This window comes from Sander lucioperca, chromosome 11, assembly GCF_008315115.2.
Source record: "Sander lucioperca isolate FBNREF2018 chromosome 11, SLUC_FBN_1.2, whole genome shotgun sequence".
NCBI classification, from domain to species: Eukaryota; Metazoa; Chordata; class Actinopteri; order Perciformes; family Percidae; genus Sander; species Sander lucioperca.
This window is the reverse complement of record NC_050183.1, coordinates 26,057,260-26,077,259: the sequence shown is the minus strand read 5'-3', so window position 1 is coordinate 26,077,259 and position 20,000 is coordinate 26,057,260. Positions and strand designations below refer to the sequence as shown.

Here is a 20,000-nt window from a genome sequence, read left to right as displayed (position 1 = left end):
CCCTTTCCACCTGAAATCTCCACTTAAATCTACTCCCCCAGCTTCTTAAAAGACAACTCATCTGTTTGTTATCATAGCGTCAGATGAGAAAAAAACAATATGCAAGGAGATTTGCCAATTAAAGAGATATTTAGTTGATTTTAAACCAGCTCTGTGTCATCTTAGTGTGGGCAGTGTGTACAGATGAACGGTGTGTGGCTTCCCTTTGTGGCGCTGCTTTCCATGTTTCGTGTTATCCGGGGGTTAAAGCTATAGTGCATAGTTTCTGTCGCACCCCCCATGAGGAATTCTAAGTAATGACAACAACACTGTCGGCGTGTCCACATGATACAAGCCTTCCGTGATCACGTACGCGCCCCCTACCTCTCATCGATGCAGTTGCTAGTAGCCAAGGAGGACACGGAGGATTAATAAAAACATGATGGACTCTTCAGAAGAGGTAAATATCTTCACTCAAGTTTCTGCGCGGGAAAGTCACTGGACGCCACAATCTTCTGAACATAGCGATACTGAGAAACACAGAGAGAGTTGTGTGGAGCTGATAACCTTAATTAGCTTTGTAGCAACTCATTTAGCAATGGCTTGAATGTAACGGACGTTCATTAATATCAAAAAGTTACGCACTAAAGCTTTAAGCCAAATCATCATACATTGCCCACACTAAGATGACACAGAGCTGGTTTAAAAGCTTTTTCCCAGTGGCAGGGTGACTTACGTGGTGGAGGGATATATGCAAATAGAGAATTGAAGTTTGATGGAGAGGACGGATAAGAAGTAAATCTATCCTCCTCAGGGGACATCTCAGTAGTCACCTGCAATGCAAACATAGCTATTAATAGCTTCAGTGACATTGTCTTTGTTTCTCACACACACACACACACACACACACACACACACACACACACACACACACACACACACACACACACACACACACACACACACACACACACACACACTACCTGATAATGGTTTTTTCCATCACTGAGACTTTGGCGCCTTTCTACTCTGGATCCCCGTTGTCCTTTATTCACATTATTGGTAGCACTTGGCTGTCTGTTGATCAAGTTACATGATAAACAGTCCACATCATATCCATTCAAAATTGTGATACAGTGCCAAAAATAGCAGGTGAGCCTTTCTTAAAGATTAGTCATTTTTTACATTCACCTTTTAATGTACGCTTGCATTACATTTAAAAAAAACAGGACTTTGCCCTAATCTCACTCCCCATGTCCTGACTACAACCCACTGCAGGTCCATTAACGCATTAAATCTCTGTCCTCATCTGGGTCATCTTGCCTTCTTCACAGAACAGCCCTTTACAGTCCTAACCCCCCCTCCCACCCCCCATCGAGCATCCACACACATACACCCACACACACATACATACATGGGATAATAACCCCTTTCTGTCACTAGGACTTAATCAGCAGCAGAGAAGAACATACAGAAAAAAAAGATGGCAGCTCAACAGGGAAGTGCTTGAAGCTCCTTAATGTCTCTTTGGCTCGCTTCAGCTTTAAAGTACGAACCAAATAAAAATTTGAACACAGTAGCTTTGTAGTTAGAGAACAATCACTTTCTTTTACATTCTGATACATGGATTTAAACTAGGGGGGATATATACAGCTATATTGCAGGGTAGGCAATATCAGTGGTGAACATCACACACAGATCAACAAATACAGCAAGAGCATCACATTTTCCCACTCTCACATAGAATGAGACGGCTGCTGTGTCAAAGCCTCATTGAACATCACCCACTACATAATAGTGTGTGTGTATTTGTCTCTCTGGCATGCTACAGTATGACTTCCTGGTTCCCCCTCTGGCCCAGCTCTGTCACTCAGAAACAGGGGGATGCATGACGCCACATAGCGCTCAGATCCACATGACCTCCCCTGAGGGGCAACCTTGCAGACGGAGGGGAACATCATCAACAGACAAATTTTTAATAGAGTGGCCAGTCCTGCCAGTAAGCATCCTCGACAGCCATTTCACTAAATAAGAGGGATTAAGGGAAAAGATGCTGTTGTGTATGAGCAAAAGGCATACAGCACCTCGTCCATAAATAAATGCAAAATGCATGCTGGGACTGGATGCGTTTTACTAACATGACAAGCATCTGTTGCTCATGAGTGTAAACATAAATGAAGGAGGCTGTAAATTATCATGGGTCCAGTCTATAACAGCTGTGTCTCCCACAGGCTTGAGCCAGCTCTGGTGCTCCAAACGTCCCCCTAAAAGCTTCACATTAACCCTTGTGTTGTCTTCCCGTCGACCATGAACTTGTTGTCCTTCGGGTCAGTCAATTGAATTTTTGGCGCTTTTTCCGACGTTTTTGTCACTTATTTCAACACTTTTTTTTATTCATGGTCAATAAATAAATAACTAATATTTGAGTTTAAACAAAGCAGAAATTATGAATTATTTTGACCAATAGTTAAGGTCAGAGGATGCTGAGTGGATCACATTATATGTCATTAAGCTGATGCTTTTATCCAAAGCGACTTATAATTGCTATATATATATGTCAGAGGCCACACACCTCTGGAGCAACTAGGGGTTAAGTGTCTTGTTCAGGGACACGTTGGTTGATGTATCGCAGTGGGAATCGAACCCAGATCTCCCACACCAAAGGCATGTGTCATATCCACTGCGCCATCACCACCCCCACAGATTGGTTAATGTCAAAGTTTAGTCAGGATACTGTTTTGCAACCATTACCATTTTTTTTTTTCAAATGCTATAAAATGGAATTAAACACCCAAAATGCAATGAAAGCAAGCATTCATTTTACCTGTGAAGAATGTTGTATGGGTTCCATACAACGTACATCCATGCATCCATGTTATTTTTGGGCAATTTGTTTGAAATAAACCCATATTTCTGATATAAAAAACATTGAAAACAGGTCAAGTTTGACCCGAGGACAACACAAGGGTTAATGTGAAGAGGACTGTACACATGCACGGGAAGAAGGAAGTGGTTCCTCTTAGAGCTTTGGGTTCTGTGTTGCGTGCCGTGGAGCATCCAACGGGAATTGTAAAAATAATAATAATAATAATAATAATAATAATAATAATAATAATAATATATACTTATACCCAATAGAAAATTATAAATTATACCCACAAGGGGAAATTACAATGTTTTCACTCGGTTGTTATTACACACATTACACACATGCCTGAATTCCACACACATGCTCAGTACCTATACATGCACTAATGGAGAGATGTCAGAGTGAGGGGACTGCCTATGGAATGGCGCCCCGAGCAGTTGGGGGTTCGGTGCCTTGCTCAAGAGCACCTTGGCAGTGCCCAGGAGGTGAACTGACAAGAACTGGTAAGATGCCCTTACGTAAATCCTCATTAGGACAAACAGCCTTTTCTGTTCGGGGAATCAATATGTGGAACTCGTTACCTACTCAACTTAAAAATGATCCTGACTGGGATCATTTTAAACTTCATCTGAAACTGTTTTTGAAGAGAGAGCAGTCATGTAGTCATGAATAATCTGGTGCTCCTGTTTTACGGTGATTGATTGTATTAGTCTGTGTTTTGTATTGTTTTGTCTATATTTTGAGTTTTGCATTTTAAGGTATGTATCTATTGATGAGTTTGTGTTCTCTACTGTCATTTATATCTTTTAAGTTTTGAGTTATTGTATTTTTAAAAAAAGGGTCCATCTAGGGACGTGCATTGTGAATTAGCTTAGGCTATAAATTCTGTGGTGTGTGGCATAGGTCTACGCTACATACTTGTCCCCTTACAAATAAACACAAAAAAGGGAAGGAACAGAGCAATTTGACAACACAAAGCTGACCCATTTAATGTAGATGGAATGGTTTTTCTATTATTGTATTACTCTTATTTTTCCCCACTATTCCCCCGTTGCTCAGGAGGGAATGCTGGGTCTGTAAATTAGAGTATGGTTTAGACCTCAGGGTTCAACAATAAGGAAACGCCACTTTGGGCAAGTAAATATAACAACTCACTTGCCCATTCGGGCATCATTGTATCAAAATAATTTGATTTGAATGTCCCGTTGGCCAATGAAGAATTGAGTAGCTGCTTGATGCTTTTGATGTTCTTTTCGACATTTTTTTTTTTTTACAGTTTTGATGCTTTCAACATTTGACTTTTGTTGGACTTTTTTTTTTTTTACGTTTTAGTTTACTTTTTTTTTTTTTTTACTTTTTTTTTAAACGTTTGTCTTTAAAAAAAATGGTATGGGGCTAGTAAAAATATACTTCGGGCAAGTCAAAAAAAATTTACCCTGGACCTGCTCCTTATGAAGAGTATCATGAGACAACTTGTGTTGTCATTTGGTGCTATATAAATACAAATTGACTTGATTTATTTTCCTATGTGTTATATGCATTAAATGTGTTTGATCCAATGTATGTAAATGAATTCAATACTCTAGTTGTATTGAGAAAGTATTAAGCTCTTTTACTCAAGTACAGAAGTACATAACGGAAAATGTAGTTAGAGTATCAAAAGTAAAAGTATTCATTAAACAGCAAAATGTCCTATGTCAGAGTGTTATATACAGTAGTATATGTATCAGTATTACAAGTATTTTCATGTCACAGCTGGTCAAGGCGATACATCTCAATTTTGATTTATAACGGTATATCATATTTTATTAGCTAATATACATAGGTACTACAACCTATCAGATTGTAGTAGAGTAAAAAGTGAAATGTTTTCCTCCTTTCCTATCCTGTAATGTAGTAAAGTAGAAGTATTAAGTAGCATAAAGTAGCATAGTTCCACCACTGTGAGTGCAAAGTGGTGGCAAGATATTTTTGGCAGAAAAAGCTTAAAATGAATACATGGAAAAAGTGGGTCTTAAAGTCTGAAAAAAATATTAGCTGTGAAATATTGTTCATAATGAAGCTCTAACTCAATTACTTGGACAAATCCCTCCATAGAACGCTGGGTGTCTACATACCTTCTAGGGCTGCACTGCAATAAATCACAATTATATCAAAATCGCAATATGGACTAGTGTAATCTCCAAATTGCAGGGGGGCGCAATATTTGTTAATGGCAAAATATGTGTCAAACCATTCTTAAAAGTATTGTGGTGCTGCAGAGACGTCCCGGCCTATAAATCGTATCCTACAGACTAAAGAAAAAATCTTAGTTTGGAACAGATCCTCGCAAAAATCACACTATAATCATTTATTTTATTTTCATTTTAATAATTTCCAATGAAAATGAGAATAATGATACAAAAAGGATCATTCCCTCCAATATGGTGACTCATATCGCAATATCAGTCAAAAATAATCACAATTAAAAAATGTCCTCATATCGTGCAGCCCCTAATACCTTCTATGAAATTTCCCTTCGGAGCCTTTAACAGATGAACATTGGTCTCTGTTTACCTCAACACTTTTGGGATCCCTTGTCAATACAACCCCTAATATGCTGAGCCCATCTTAGGATCCGGAGGAAACAGATGGCACCAGGCTGATAGTTGTTGTGTCACAAACAAACAGAAACAAGCAGCTGCTAGCCTCGCCAGGCTCTGGGCTCGGAGTTATAGCAAGGAATGGGATATGGGCTGAAGCAATTCAGCGCCCAGCATCAGTTCTGGCAGGCCAAGTAGTCAAGACGCCGCTAACCGCTATTGGCCAACAACACGGTCGCATCAGCTGATCTGCGTCGCTGGATCGCTGCTAAATGGCTACACTCAAACAGGGCGCCCTACTTAAAGCCGCTTTAGTTTGTTCCTAACTGCTTGCTGCTCGCATCTATGCAACCCACCTCCTCCCCAGCTCTACCTTGTCGTGTATAACGTGGCATAGGTTTCTATGTCATCGTTGCCGCTCTGTTCAAATGGGGGAATAGTTTAGCTCTCCCAGTCTTAAACTGTGTGAGTTTCCCCTAATGCTGCTGCTGTCCCATGGTGCTCATGAAAGGTCAGGGGACTCCTCTGAACAGAGCCATACCGCCAAATTTAATTAATAATTATTCAATAAAATTTCCTAAAGAATTTCCATTGTCTGTGTTGTTCTTGACTTTGATGGACCTGACAGAACTGAAGACACAGACAATGAGAGTAGGTATAGAAGACATAGACGTACTAACTAACCTGGAAGCTAGTATAGAGGGGCTGCCTGACGAAGGAGGAGCAGGAGAAGTCCCTTTTTCCTTCTGGGCCTGAGTGGGATTACAACAGTGTTAGAGCAACAGTGTCTGTTGTGATTCATGTAGGGTTGAGCAATATATCAATATTATATTGATAACGTGATATGAGATACACATCGTCTTAGATTTTGGATATCATAACATCACATAAGTGGTGTCTTTTCCTGGTTTTACAGGCTGTATTACAGTAATGTAATTTTCTGAACTTTCCAGACTGTTCTAGCTGTTCTATTCACTTAGTCATTATATCCACATTACTGATGATTATTTATCACAAATATCATTGTGTAAATATTTTGTGAAAGAACCAATTGTCAACCCTACAATATTGTCACAATATCAATATAGAGGTATTTGGTCAGAAATGTCGTGATATTTGATTTTTATCCATATCGCCCAGCCCTAGATTCATGTTTTCAGATTATCTTCTCCCTCTTGTGTTTATGGTGTCTTGGAAAAAGACAAAAAAAAAAAAAAAAAGTTGACTAAATCACATCAGTGATCATCTTTTCTTACCATGATTTTAGTGTATAGTTTTCTATTAGCTTTACGGACTTTCGACTGTTTCGTAGAGTAGGTGTTCCAGCTCTCTTCATCGAAACCAAAGTTAAAGTAATCGGAGATGTTAGCACCTAAAAGTAAAAACGCAAAATAGTATTGAACAAGTCCACAGCAAAGTTTACACAGAGAGTACACGATGCAAAGAATCACCTACGTCTGCAGGCTCAAAGACCACTACTTACCAGCTTTCCTCCATGGCTTTTCCTCTGAAGCCTTTGGTACTGGGATTCCTGGGATATTGTCCAATGCATCCGTGTCTAGTCCCTTTGTATTACCAACTGTAAAACATTTGGATTCAAGCTGTCTGAAACAAACCACTCACTATGCCCAAGGACCCTTGTGTTGTTCTTGTATTGTCTGTTTTATAAAGTATTCGGTATAAGTTATCTCCCGATTGTGTTACAGCTTGTTAGCTAACTTCATTCCAACTTATTAACTGTAGTTTTACACTTCTTTTTGGAATTCATGGTCAACGATCGGATCTCATTTATGTGACAGTACACCTAATTCCTGAGTTTAAAAAAAGCAGAAAATATGAATTATTTTGACTAATAGTTAAGATCAGAGGATGTTGAGTAAATCACAGACTGCTTTATGTCAAAGTTAAGTCAGGACACTGTTTACATTTTTTTAAATTATTATTATTTGAATAAAAACACCCAAAAATCAATAAAAGTTTAAAAATTTCACTTGAAAAGAGCATTGTATGGAACCATGCGTGTTATTTTTAGGTGATTTGATTGAAAGAAAACCACATTTCTGATACAGAAACTTTAAAAACGGGTCAAATTTGACCCGAGGAAAACAGAAGGGCTAATACTGAAGATTTTGTCATTTTTAAAAAGGCTACCAGACATTTTTTTTAGCATAAAGAAATCATTAAACTGAGCTGATGTGCAGTAGTGAAGCCAAAGTCTGCGTAGTGAAGAGGCTAACTAATGATGAAGGTGTGAGGAACGTGCATCCCTGGGCCATCTCAACTGTCAACTTGCTGTTTCATGAAAGACCTATATTGAAATTAAACTGTATTATGATGAGGCTTAAAGTATTTCTATTTTAAAGTATTTTTTTTTTAATGTAAAAACGTTTAACTGCGCAACTGTTTTTGCTTAATCAATTACAAAAGAAATACAAATTAAAGGGTTGTAGACTCCTGGAACAAATTACAGCACTTTCTTAAAATCAACTCAATTGTGCCTCTTGGACAATTTAGAAATCTGGTTTTAAACCTGCAAACTTCTACTTGTAACTGCTTTACATGTTGCATTTTCTCCCTATTATCCTAATTCATTTATCAAATCATTTTCTAATTCTGTTTATTGTCTTTCTATATTTCTTATGATTGTACTTTCTGTGTTGTTGCTCTATATTTGTCTTTGTAATCTGACTCGATGACAGTGAAAATGAGGGTCGCCCCTCAATGATCTCTCGAGGATAAATAAAGGTTGAATGAAGGAATGAATTTGAAGAAAGCCTGAGGGCGGAAACGTCATCAGAATAAAAAGAGATACTGTGTGCATATGGAGCCAGAGACTTTGTTCTTATTTAAAAGAAATACAATTACCTTCCTGGTCCTTTATTTTCTTTTTCTTTTCTTTTTTTTTTTCTTTTTCTTCCTGGTCCTTTTGTCTTGTGAGGGTGGTGTTGTGTGTTGATTTGTCCTCTGAGCCGTCACTAAAAGGTGTGTCAGGGTACACCGCGAATGCATGTGCGCTCCACTCAGCATCAGTTTTCAGATGCACCGGTGTGTTCTCTGAGCTGCAAGAAAACAAGAGGCACGCACATTATCAACAAAGTTATCTCCATTATCACGACATTACGTTGAACACTGAGAAACACTGTGTTCTGGGTTGAGGGCTAATAACCTAATTTCCAATGGCACCTCCGAATTCAAGACTAATACATCACACAAAAAAAACTATGACTATATCTTAAAGCTCCATTTTGACAGAAGTGGGTTCCTGACAAATGATGCACATTCATATTATGCTCAACAGGCAAAACAAACACAATAAAAGGCTGAAAGATTTAACATTATTTTGTCAGAAGATGGAAAGTAAACAGTCTCATATGCACGTCTGCACAGTGACACAAAAATCGCTGTAATCATCAGCACTGTCATTGTCGCTGGCTTCATCATCTTGGACAGCTTTCAAATTACCCCAGAAAACAAAAGAAACACATGAAAATAATGATAATATCCAATTGCATATCGAAACGCAGTTTATTTGGCAGGCGCTGTGACAAAAATGCAAATGAATGTACACAGTAGATGATTATGAAGGCTGGAGATCAAATTCTGCAGTGAGTGTAGCTATTCTGAGCTGAGTGCTTCACTCAGACTTCTCTTGTCAAGACCAATTACAGTACAGGCTAAGTGTCCACTTTTAGAGATTTTTTAGAATATGATATTACTTTATTATAAAAAAAAAAAAAACATCAGTTCCACAGCAGTTACTGCATGGCACAAAGGCAAACAGGATAAAGCCATCTGAAAAGAGACACACCTTTAAAACACTTTTTTGTATAGAGATGGCTTATGTTGAATAAATTTAAAGGTGCTGTAGGTAGGATTGTGAAGATCCAGGACTTAGCCAAAAAATGTGAACATCGACAACTTCTCAGTCCCTCCCCCCTTTCCGCTAAAGCCCAAAAAGGTCTCCTAAGCCCCTCCCCCCACAAGGGAGCATGAATGCGTGTGCATGAGCAGTGATTGACACGCAGTTAGACACCCCCCCTGGCCCTGATTGGTGCATCTGAACAGGGAGCGGTGGATTTTTGCAAATCACACTACAGGCTGTAGGTGGTGCCAGAGGAGCCGGATTTATTTTAAATGACCTGCTTCATGTAGTTCTACTGGAACATAGGGTCAGTTTCAGCAGATATTACAGAAAGTTAGTTTTATAAGTGTTACCTACTACACCTTTAATATTATCTTTTCAAATCCAATTATCAACAACTGTTCAGGTTTTGTTGGGATTCTTGACGTGCATCGGTTTAAGTGCTTTAAGTGAACCAAAAGCAAAGACACTTGACTGTATCCCTTGAATAGTGTACACATTCAATTAAAGTCACAAATGCGAGAGGAAAAAAACTGAACTCACACAAACAAAAAACAAGACTGTTGTTGAAGCTGTGTGTATTACAATACCTTACTGTAATTGCCAGGCTATGCCACATTTACTCTGAGGCAAAGAGGCTGGAGAATGGAGACCACAGATATCATCAGTGCTCCAGTTGTGCGATTGCTTACATGCGCATTTCCTAGCTCACAAATAAACACTGCTGGCCTGGCTGCAGATTTTAATGAGCATCAAAATACATCTTAATGTTGCACATGACTGGCTTCTTGAAATGTCAGGCAGTGCAGACACCATCACACACGTATTGTGCAACACTGTCATTACTGTACTGCAAAAAGTGTATTATATCTCAATGCTTCATTACCGCCAGCACAGTTCACTCTGACTTTGTTCACCGCTCTCTCGCTGTCACTAATGGCCCGTCTAACCTGTGTGTTTTGAACTTCTTAATCTTTGGTTCAAAGTAAGAGAGGTATTAGAGAATTAAGAGACCATTACCTGTATCATATAGTATCATAATTTTATATTGTGGCTGTATTTAAATGTAGCGTTATGCCATTTTTTTGAATTCATATTAAAAGATTACAAGTGAAAGAACTATCAGTCCTGGAAGAAGTACTCAGATCGTGTATGGAAATGTAACAATGCCACAGTGTAGAAAAAGCCATTACTCTGTTACAAGTAAACAACCCCCAAACAACATTTGCCTCTGGAGTGGAGTAGAAGTATAAAGTAGCAGATAATGGAAATACTGTAAAGTACAAGTACCTCAAAATTGTAGCCTACTTAAGTACAGTATCTGTGTAAATGTAGGCTACTTAGTTACTTGTCACCACCGGTAATGACACTGCCTATGACACACATAATACACACCTGGATGGGATTTGAACCTCCTCCTTTTCCTCCTCCTTGTCATCTCTTGTGATCATGTCATAAATAACTGAAACACACACACACACACACACACACACACACACACACACACACACACACACACACACACACAGAACAAATGAAGTCTGAGTCAAAACTTAGTTTTGACACTTTAACTTTAGTAGCTATAACGCCCATCAGCCATGAGCTCTCTAGGTAATCACGTTTAAATGCCGAAAATGAAGACAACAATAACGTGCATTAACGGTTGATGGTTGGCCTATTTAAATTGTACGTTACATTGATATATTTGTCCCTCGTCGCTATCTTCGGTGAAATCTTTGGAGTCTGACTCCGATGAAGACATTTTAACATAGAAAATGTACTTTTAAACTAAAAAAAATGTAGCTTTTGTTATAAACGTCGAGGAAAACGGGGATGTGGGATACCAGTGGTCAGTAAAATTGACAGCAATGCGTTGCTATGGAGAGGCATTTAAGGGAAGTGACAGCACATAAATAAACCCAGCTGTCATTGGTCAGACAGCTGTCTCGCGCTGAGTTGACTAGCCTAACCGTTATCAAAGACAATTGTCTTTTGGTTGATATTTCTTTTTAACATGTTTTTAAGAATAAAGTCTACTCTTTTGATTCACTTTTTTGCTTTTCAGCCCTTGACATGTCGTTGCTAGTAATGACAGTGAATCCTAGAGACTCGGTATATTAAATAAATCGATAACTCTGGACTGGCTTCATGCGAGTCATTGTGGTTACTGTCTTTTTTTTTTTTTTTTTTTTTTTTATTAGTAAAGAACAAAGGTACAACGCCAGTATCTCTGGTCATCTCTCATTTTTTCTGCATCTCTGGTATTGACTTTTTGTAGCTTCATATACAAAAAGTCAATACCAGAGATGCATATACAGAAAAAATATATGTAGAAAATAAATTAAAAAGTACAAAGGAAAAGTGTAGTACATATTAAGTCAAAATTTGTATCACCGGTACATAAGGAATTTATCAAACACACTCCCAGTCTTATGCTGCGTTCCAGGCAACCCGTAACTCGTGGTTTCACAACCTTCTACCGGTGAAAGTGCCCCGGAACGGCCGTCAAACCCGTAACTTATACTCGTGAACTGGTACCAGATCGTTGTACTCTTACAGTACAGTTTTTGACGTCACACACACACACATAAACAACAATGTCGTCCCCTTTTGATGCTGTACAGATGCCGGTGATTAACTGTGAGAAATAGAAATAAATAGGGAAGGTAAAATTAATTCCACATATTGTAATCAAAACAATACACATACGATTGTGTACTACTACAGGTTATGTTTATTAAATTAAGCCCAAAATATGTCGCTGACTAGAAATCGCTAGTATCAGCTAGCGCGAGCTAACATCAACGGTAGGTAGCCGCTGGCTAACGCTAACGCTAGCTACAAGGGTTCGTCATGACTTTTGCCTGGGACGCTACCAAGTCGTGAGTCGTGACTTGAAGTCGTAAGTTACGTGCTAAAAATTGTGTCTGGAACGCAGCATCTTAATGTTTAATGTCTATTATAGTGTTGCCGTATTGGTGCAGTTCTTGAAAAAATTGTTCAAAGCTTGGTTTGGACTGGAGTCCGCCCATTTCTTCTTGTGAATGTGGAATTTTCCCAATAACAAGATTCATTGAACAAAATAAACATAATTGTCCATCTCATTGCCTTCAAAACAAATAAAAATATCTTTATCCTTAAACTGAATAGATTGCTCAGTGTTCCGTCTTATAAGATGTTGAACATCAACCCAAAATAGTTTAGTATACATACAGTGAACATTCTGGTTACTGTCATAGCAACGAGTTAAAGCTTGGATGACGTTTTTATGCTGCGACGGGCGATTGCCACGTCACCTTCAAGAGACTCTTGTGTTGTTTTGTTGGAGCTACTTTAGCTGACATTTCTGATGTGTCTTTAATTCCGTTGCATTTAGCTAGCTAACACTGATAATTGCCAAAATGCTGACGACGGAGGATTTTACGCACTTTCCGGTACAGATGTGGGAAAAGGTGCTGTCGAAGGTAAAGAAAGCGGTTGTTTTTATGGATGACAAGTGTGCAGAAGCTCTCCACTGGTGCGGAGGGGCCGCCGTCTTATTGGAGGCTGGAGCCAGAAACTTAAAGGAGTTTTCGAGCTTCGAAGCCTGCGCTGTGAATGAACCGAAAGCAGTGTTCGTGGTGAGCACTTTGTTGAAGGGCAGAACAGTCGACGTCATTAAAGACATCATATCCCTCAGTCACTTCCAGTATTGTGTTGTCTTCACCACCGTCGCTCACTCCGTGCACCTGCTCGCCAACAAGGTCACCACAGAAATGGAAGGGAGCCCTGTGTTTGAGCAGTTTGAAGAGAAGCTGTGCGAGTGGATGGGGAACATGAACTACACGGCTGAAGTCCTGCATGTCCCAGTGGTCTTCGCCCCTGTGTCCCAGCAGCTTCTCCTCACACCCACTTTTGCACACCTGTTTCCCCTGCTGTCACCTGACCTGGAGTCCCTGAATGAAAAACGTCCAGAGAAGAAGAGATTTGGAAGCCTGGTGGACGTAGACATGCACTCTCTCCCTGTTGGACTGCAGCTTGAAATCAAATCCTTGGCTTCGGCATTAAATTCCCTGTTTGAAGCTACAGGCACCAGGGAAGAGAGTTTTGCTGTGGGTCCCATGAGCCGCATCATAGCAGGGGAACTGGCCAATCACCCTCACGCGAAAAACAGAAGGAAGATAGCCCCGAATAAAGCATCCATCATTTTTGTGGACCGAACAATGGATCTTACAGGTGAAAACTCCCTCCTTTTTGGATTGTATTAATCCAATGTTTCCCCCAAAAAGTTGTTAAAGGTCCTATGACATGTTGCTTTTTGGATGCTTTTATATAGGCCTTAGTGGTCCCCTAATACTGTATCTGAAGTCTCTTTTATATAGACCTTAGTGGTCCACTAATACTGTATCTGAAGTCTCTTTTATATATGCCTTAGTGGTCCCCTAATACTCTATCTGAAGTCTCTTTTATATAGGCCTTAGTGGTCCCCTAATACTGTATCTGAAGTCTCTTTTATATAGACCTTAGTGGTCCCCTAATACTGTATCTGAAGTCTCTTTTATATAGACCTTAGTGGTCCCCTAATACTGTATCTGAAGTCTCTTTTATATAGGCCTTAGTGGTCCCCTAATACTGTATCTGAAGTCTCTTTATATAGACCTTAGTGGTCCCCTAATACTGTATCTGAAGTCTCTTTTATATAGGCCTTAGTGGTCCCCTAATACTGTATCTGAAGTCTCTTTATATAGACCTTAGTGGTCCCGTAATACTGTGTCTGAAGTCTCTTTCCCGAAATTCAGCCTTGGTGCAGAATTACAGCCACTAGAGCCAGTCCTACAATGAGCTTTCCTTAGGATGTGCCATTTCTGTGTCTGTAGCTTTAAATGCTATTGAGGAGGAGAGAGGGGGGGGGGGGGCAAGGTGGAGGGTGGGGGTGTGGCCTTGACCAACTGCCATGCTTCGCTTGTTAGCAAGCCATGATGTCTCTCTCTTTCTCATGGGAGGGCCAAATTCTCTGGGCGGGCAAAGCAGAGAAAGGGGAGGTACCCTTTCCCCTTATGACGTCATAAGGAGAAGATTCCAGATCGGCCCATCTGAGCTTTCATTTTCTCAAAGGCAGAGCAGGATATCCAGGGCTCGGTTTACACCTATCACCATTTCTGGCCACTGGGGGACCATATGCAGGATGGGGGAACTCACATTAATGTTAAAAAACCTCATAACGTGACATTTTCATGCCATGGGACCTTTAAGCTCAGTGGCAACTGTCTTTTTTTGTCAAGGGTCCGGCTGGGATCAGTCACAGACTGATGGCGGCATTAATGTAGAGCCCAATAGAAAAACAACGGAATTGTGATATTCAGAATCTAAAAAAGCTATAAGACAGATTCCATAGGGCCCTACATTAAGTCAGTGCTAAAGGCTAACTGGAGATTTGAAAATATGACTGCGTCTAAGTTTCCAACCGAGCCGACCCATTGTAACTGTAGTTTAAAAAACATTTAAAAATACATTAAAACTTAAGGCCCAGTGGGCCACCTGGCTTGCAGTACACTGGGGGGAAACCCTGTAATCACATCATAATCATGATCCTGTCTTGTTATTATTTATGGTATTCATAGGTGAAACTCCAAAATAGTATTCTGTGACCAGAATCGTGTAGAAAAATATTGATGTTGATATGTTACTGACTGTTAGTGAGTACTGTTACTACATACTGAGTAGATGTTTTGTCATTTTTGGTTCTCAGGAGCTGTTGGTCACCATGGCGACAACCTGGTGGAGAAGATTCTGACTGTGCTCAAACATTTACCTGGCCATGTGACCGACGTACAAGTGGACATGCTGGAGCTCACAAGTGTGCAGCGAACCCCTCACTCCCAGAGCACCCTGGCCCCCGGCTGTCTCGCACAGACCCAGTGAGTGTATCTCTGATGATAGTCTGGACCATAGTTCATTCATAGCAATAGCCAGCTGTTATTATCACCTGCTTGAGAGACTTGGATTGAAATTACTGTCATTCATAGTGATCATTGATCAATCGCATTTCTTTTCAGCCATAATTTGATTTTGATTTTAAAGGGGAATTGTCCATTACATTACATTATGCAAGTTTGCCAGATCGGGTAGCGGATCTGTAGTTTGAATGAACTGGACAATATAATGTAATGGACAATTCCACTTCCAACCTGTAGGGGGACCGAAGCGGGAAAAGTTCTCTAGTGTTGCTTTAAAGAGAAAAGACAAAATGATGACACCAGCTCTAAATGAGGAAGATATCACGATTAGACAAGGGAAGTAAAGAACAGAATAAAAAGGTAGAAAACCCCATTTTAGTAAATAATCAGGAGATACTGGATTGAACAAATGTTCAAGGGTTCTGCTGGATAGATAAGTTTGCAGTTTGCTTTACACCTATACATGTTTTACCTATACTTCTTAACTGAAATGCTTAAGTTTCAGATATTTTGGCTATAGATGTATAGCATTTGTCTATTCATAGTTCTGGTGGTTCAACTCACTGTAATGTCCAAGACCCAATATGACAAAACAGAAAGGGCAAAAACTAATGTCATCTCTTTTTCAGCCTTGGGTTTGGCTTATAAGCCCCATTTTTTCCCCCTGTACTAGTGCTGCAACAGTTTAATAATAATTTAATAATTAGTTAATTCCATCCTTCCATCCATTATCTATAACTGCTTATCCTTAGTTTACAGGGTTCTAGGGGGCTGACATTGGGCGAGAGGCGGGGTTCACCCTGGACAGGTAGCCAGACAATCACAGGGCACATAAGAGACGGACAATCATTCAGAATCAGAATCAGAATCAGCTTTATTGGCCAAGTTTGCGCAAACAAACAAGGAATTTGACTCCGGTTAATCTGATTCACCTAATTCGCTTAATTCACGCTTATATTCACTTCTACGGGAAATTAAGAGTCAACATTTAACAGGATTAACCTAACCTGTATGTCTTTGGACCGAAGGAGGAAGCCGGAGAACCCGAAAAAAAAACCTTGGTAACACGGAGAGAACATGCACGCTCCACAGAGAAGGGCCCACGCCAGCCAGCGGGTTCGATTCTGGAACCCTCTTGCTTTGAGGCAACAGTGCTAACCACTTAATCTGTAATGAGAGTATTTGTTTGTTGTAGCCCCACTTTCTACCCCAATGATCAGACCATTCATGAACCCTTCCATTATTCCCTCTAGAGATATAGCTTGTTTTTTTTTTAAAGTGCATGTTGCACTTTTAGCGCACAAGAACAAACTGGGTTTCCCATTAGGAAAGCACAAAAGACCCCACCGGCTCATCAAATGTGGTGTATTAGTGTCAGCTACAGGTAAGCATTATGTCTGGCTAGTGACTTCCTATGGTGCATCACTTAACAGACAGCAGTTCCCTTTCTTACTGAAAAAGTATATTACTAGATTTGAGTAGTTTGTGACTGATTGTCTGAATAATTTGATATTTCATAAATCCCATGGTTTGAACCTGCTGGCCTGATGAGGCCTTTCTTTGGAGGTTTGATTGTTCTCCCTGGTCCTGTGTGTTTGCAGTTTCCTCTGGGTGCTCTGATTCCCCCACCTCCAAACTAGGGCTGCCACCTCTTAGTCGATTAGTCGACTAATCGGTCGTTTTGGTCTTAGTCGACTAAGATTTCTTTAGTTGATGAGTCATTTTTTATGCTTATTCATGCTTAATTACTCATTTCCAAGAAACTTATGACCACATCTCTGGTAAGCACAAGATTTAAAGTGGTGCTTTTGCAGGATTAATTGTGGAGAAACTCAGTTTTACAGATGGTTCATTAACTACATTTATATTGTGCTTTTCTAGTCTTAATCACCTCTCAAAGAGCACAGCTCTGTCGATTACATCAACTAATCGATTAATCGACAAAATCATATAAGTGTTAGTCGACTAAGAATTTCTTTAGTCGAGGACAGCCCTACTCCAGACACATGCAGTTTAGGTTAATTGGAGACTCTAGGTGTAAATGTGTGAATGGTTGTCTGTCTATATGTGTTATGGTTAAATGTTATCCAGAATTATGAGTTTAGTTACAAAGGATCATAGCAAATATTTTATGACCCACCTCCCCTCGGAATATTTATACTATCTGAATGGGATTCATACTTGTCCATTGACTGGGGGGGTGTTCCATAGCATTTCAACGCGTCTGAATCCAGTTCCAAATCCTCTAATCAAATCTGAATCCAGTTTTGAAACCCTCATCAAATCTTTTTAGTGAGTTTGTGTGACAAGTATTTTTTTCCAACTTGGAACCGCATCCAAATTGGAACTTGCCATTGGAACCCATCCCTACCACTGACACAACCACAATATACAGTTTTACATACTTTTCCCACCTGGCCAAACACACGCTCACCAGCCAGAGCCATCCCCCTGCTGAGTTGGTTGAGTGGCACATGACCAGCATTGGGTGCCAGTGGTTCAGTGAAGCTTGCCTCCTGTCGTGGCCGTGCAGATGCACGTGTTCGGTGCCTGCGGTGGGGCTGTTGTACATGGCAGGGATTAGTCCTCCATCATGTGTTCCACTCCGCTTCGTCGCTTCATGTGGTTGCAGGAGGAAAAGACTTTGGCTTAAAAGAAGAGTTTTGTGGCTGGAGCTGTCATGCAGTATGTCTGGCTGCGTTGAGTTCATGAACAGGCTTACACATACCGTGAATGCAGCAAGGGCCGTTCTGAACTAGGTGGGAGGTTCTGTTGTAATGGAACCCGTCTTAGATCTTTGTAGTCAGTGCTGTTTAGACAGTGTGTACTGTAGCAGATAATGTGAGCACAGCAGGGGCAGGTTGCACCGACCCTCGCATGCAAGTCTGGGGCACGTCAAACAGATCCCTATAATACATCTGCAAAATGCAGGTCTCAAGTCCATGTAGTTGAGTTGTCTCACTGTTGACGGACGAAAATGTGTTATATTGCATGCTCCATGCTGCAGCAACAAGTAGAGCTGCACAATATGAGGAAAATATGTACTTGCAACCATTTTGACTGATCTTGTGATTGCAATATGATTCACAATATTGGAGGGAATGATCGTTTTTGTATCATTATTCTCATTTTCATTGAAAATGATTAAAACGTAAAATGATAATAGTGGGATTTTTACGAGGATCTGTACCAACCAAAGGTTTTTCTTTTCGTCTCTGCAGCACCACAGTCCTTAATTCAGAATGGTTTGACACATATTTTGCCTTTAACAAATATTGTGCCCCCCGCGATTTGGATATTGCACTAGTCCATATTGTGATATCGATAAAATTGTGAATGATTGTGCAGCCCTAGCAACAAGCGTACCCTCTTGCATTGGCTGTCTATAAGAAAGGGTTAAGTGTGTGATGATGGATAAGAGGTTGGGATTGGTGGCTGTGCAGAGGTTGAGGGCCCGGCGGCAATGTTTGCAATCATTGTTCCAGATCTTTCCAGCAAAGTCTCAAGAGTCTCAAGTAGGGCTGGGTATTGCCACTGATTTCCTGAATCGATTCCGATTTACAAGGTCCCAATTTGGTTAGATTTTTGATTCAATGTCGATTTTGGATATTTTAGTTGCAAAACCAATTTTGCTTAGATTTGAAAGAGATTTTACAATTGTACAAGGTTCTCTCTAACCTGGTGCATTATTAAAACTAGCAATGTTTGCATTAAGAATTGACCCCAAAGCAGTTACATTAATGTACTTTTTATTTACACCACAGCAGTCAACACAATTATGTGCAGCTCTAGAGACTCTTTTTGTGATATTGAGTGACATTTCATTCAGATATCTTGAGGTAAGGTCATGGGACCCCTTTTGCCAGATTTTCCCTCACCAAAATGTATCCTAACTTTGGAGGGTTATTTAACCCCCTTCTCAACAAGATAGCATGACATATCAATTTAGGATCGACCAATACTGGTTTTTCAAGGCCGATATCAATACGATTATTAGTAGTTAATAAAACCGATAACTGATATTTGGAACTGATATGCATTTACAGTAAAAATTAGTCAAATTAATGTTACAAACTCCAACACAACTTAGTTTACATCCTTTAAAGGTGCTGTAGGTAGGATTGTGAAGATCCAGGACTTAGCCAAAAAATTTGAACATCAACAATTTCTCAGTCTCTCCCCCCTTTCCACTAAAGCCCAAAACGGTCTCCTAAGCCCCTCCCCCCACAAGGGAGAATTAATGCATGTGCATGAGCAGTGATTGACACACAGTTAGACACCCCCCCTGGCCCTGATTGGTGCATCTGAACAGGGAGCGGTTTTTTAAATGACCTGCTTCATGTAGTTCTACTGGAACATAGGGTCAGTTTCAGCAGATATGACAGAGAGTTAGATTTATAAGTCTTACCTACTGCAACTTTAAGCAATTGTTTAATAAATTAGAAACTTTCAACATAACACACAGTAAAAGATAGTGTTGGGGACATTAAGTCAGACTCAGTGGTGAGTGACACTGGAGCGGAGGGACAGACACAGAGCTGTAGCCGAGAAAAGTAGCGCACTTTATAATTCATTAAAGCAGCCATATTATGCTCATTTTCAGGTTCATAATTGTATTTTAAGGTTGTACCAGAATAGGTTTACATGGTTTAATTTTCAAAAAACACCATATTTTTGTTGTACTGCAACGCTCTCTCTCACTGCTGTAGCTCCTCTTTTCAGCTGGTCTCTGTTTTAGCTACAGAGTGAGACCTCTTTTCTTCTTCTTCTTC

General features: G+C 40.0%; 2 protein-coding genes across 2 annotated transcripts in view; one reads left to right on the top strand and one right to left on the bottom strand.

The window, feature by feature from the left end:
- Nucleotides 1–11,199, bottom strand: part of fip1l1a (FIP1 like 1a (S. cerevisiae)) — a 35,051-nt gene extending 23,852 nt beyond the window's left edge. The window contains 8 exon segments of the mRNA XM_036006919.1: nucleotides 716–812; nucleotides 963–1,056; nucleotides 6,115–6,182; nucleotides 6,687–6,802; nucleotides 6,914–7,011; nucleotides 8,346–8,489; nucleotides 10,688–10,754; nucleotides 10,988–11,199. Coding sequence (XP_035862812.1) covers nucleotides 716–812; nucleotides 963–1,056; nucleotides 6,115–6,182; nucleotides 6,687–6,802; nucleotides 6,914–7,011; nucleotides 8,346–8,489; nucleotides 10,688–10,754; nucleotides 10,988–11,054 — 751 coding nt within the window. The 5' untranslated portion in view covers nucleotides 11,055–11,199.
- A 1,363-nt stretch (nucleotides 11,200–12,562) lies between these two features.
- The window catches only part of scfd2 (sec1 family domain containing 2), a 114,992-nt gene continuing 107,554 nt past the window's right edge, over nucleotides 12,563–20,000 (top strand). The window contains exons 1-2 of the mRNA XM_031311947.2: nucleotides 12,563–13,507; nucleotides 15,021–15,189. Of these exons, the coding sequence (XP_031167807.1) occupies nucleotides 12,694–13,507; nucleotides 15,021–15,189 (983 nt within the window). The 5' untranslated portion in view covers nucleotides 12,563–12,693. The remainder of the gene's footprint in view (nucleotides 13,508–15,020; nucleotides 15,190–20,000) is intronic.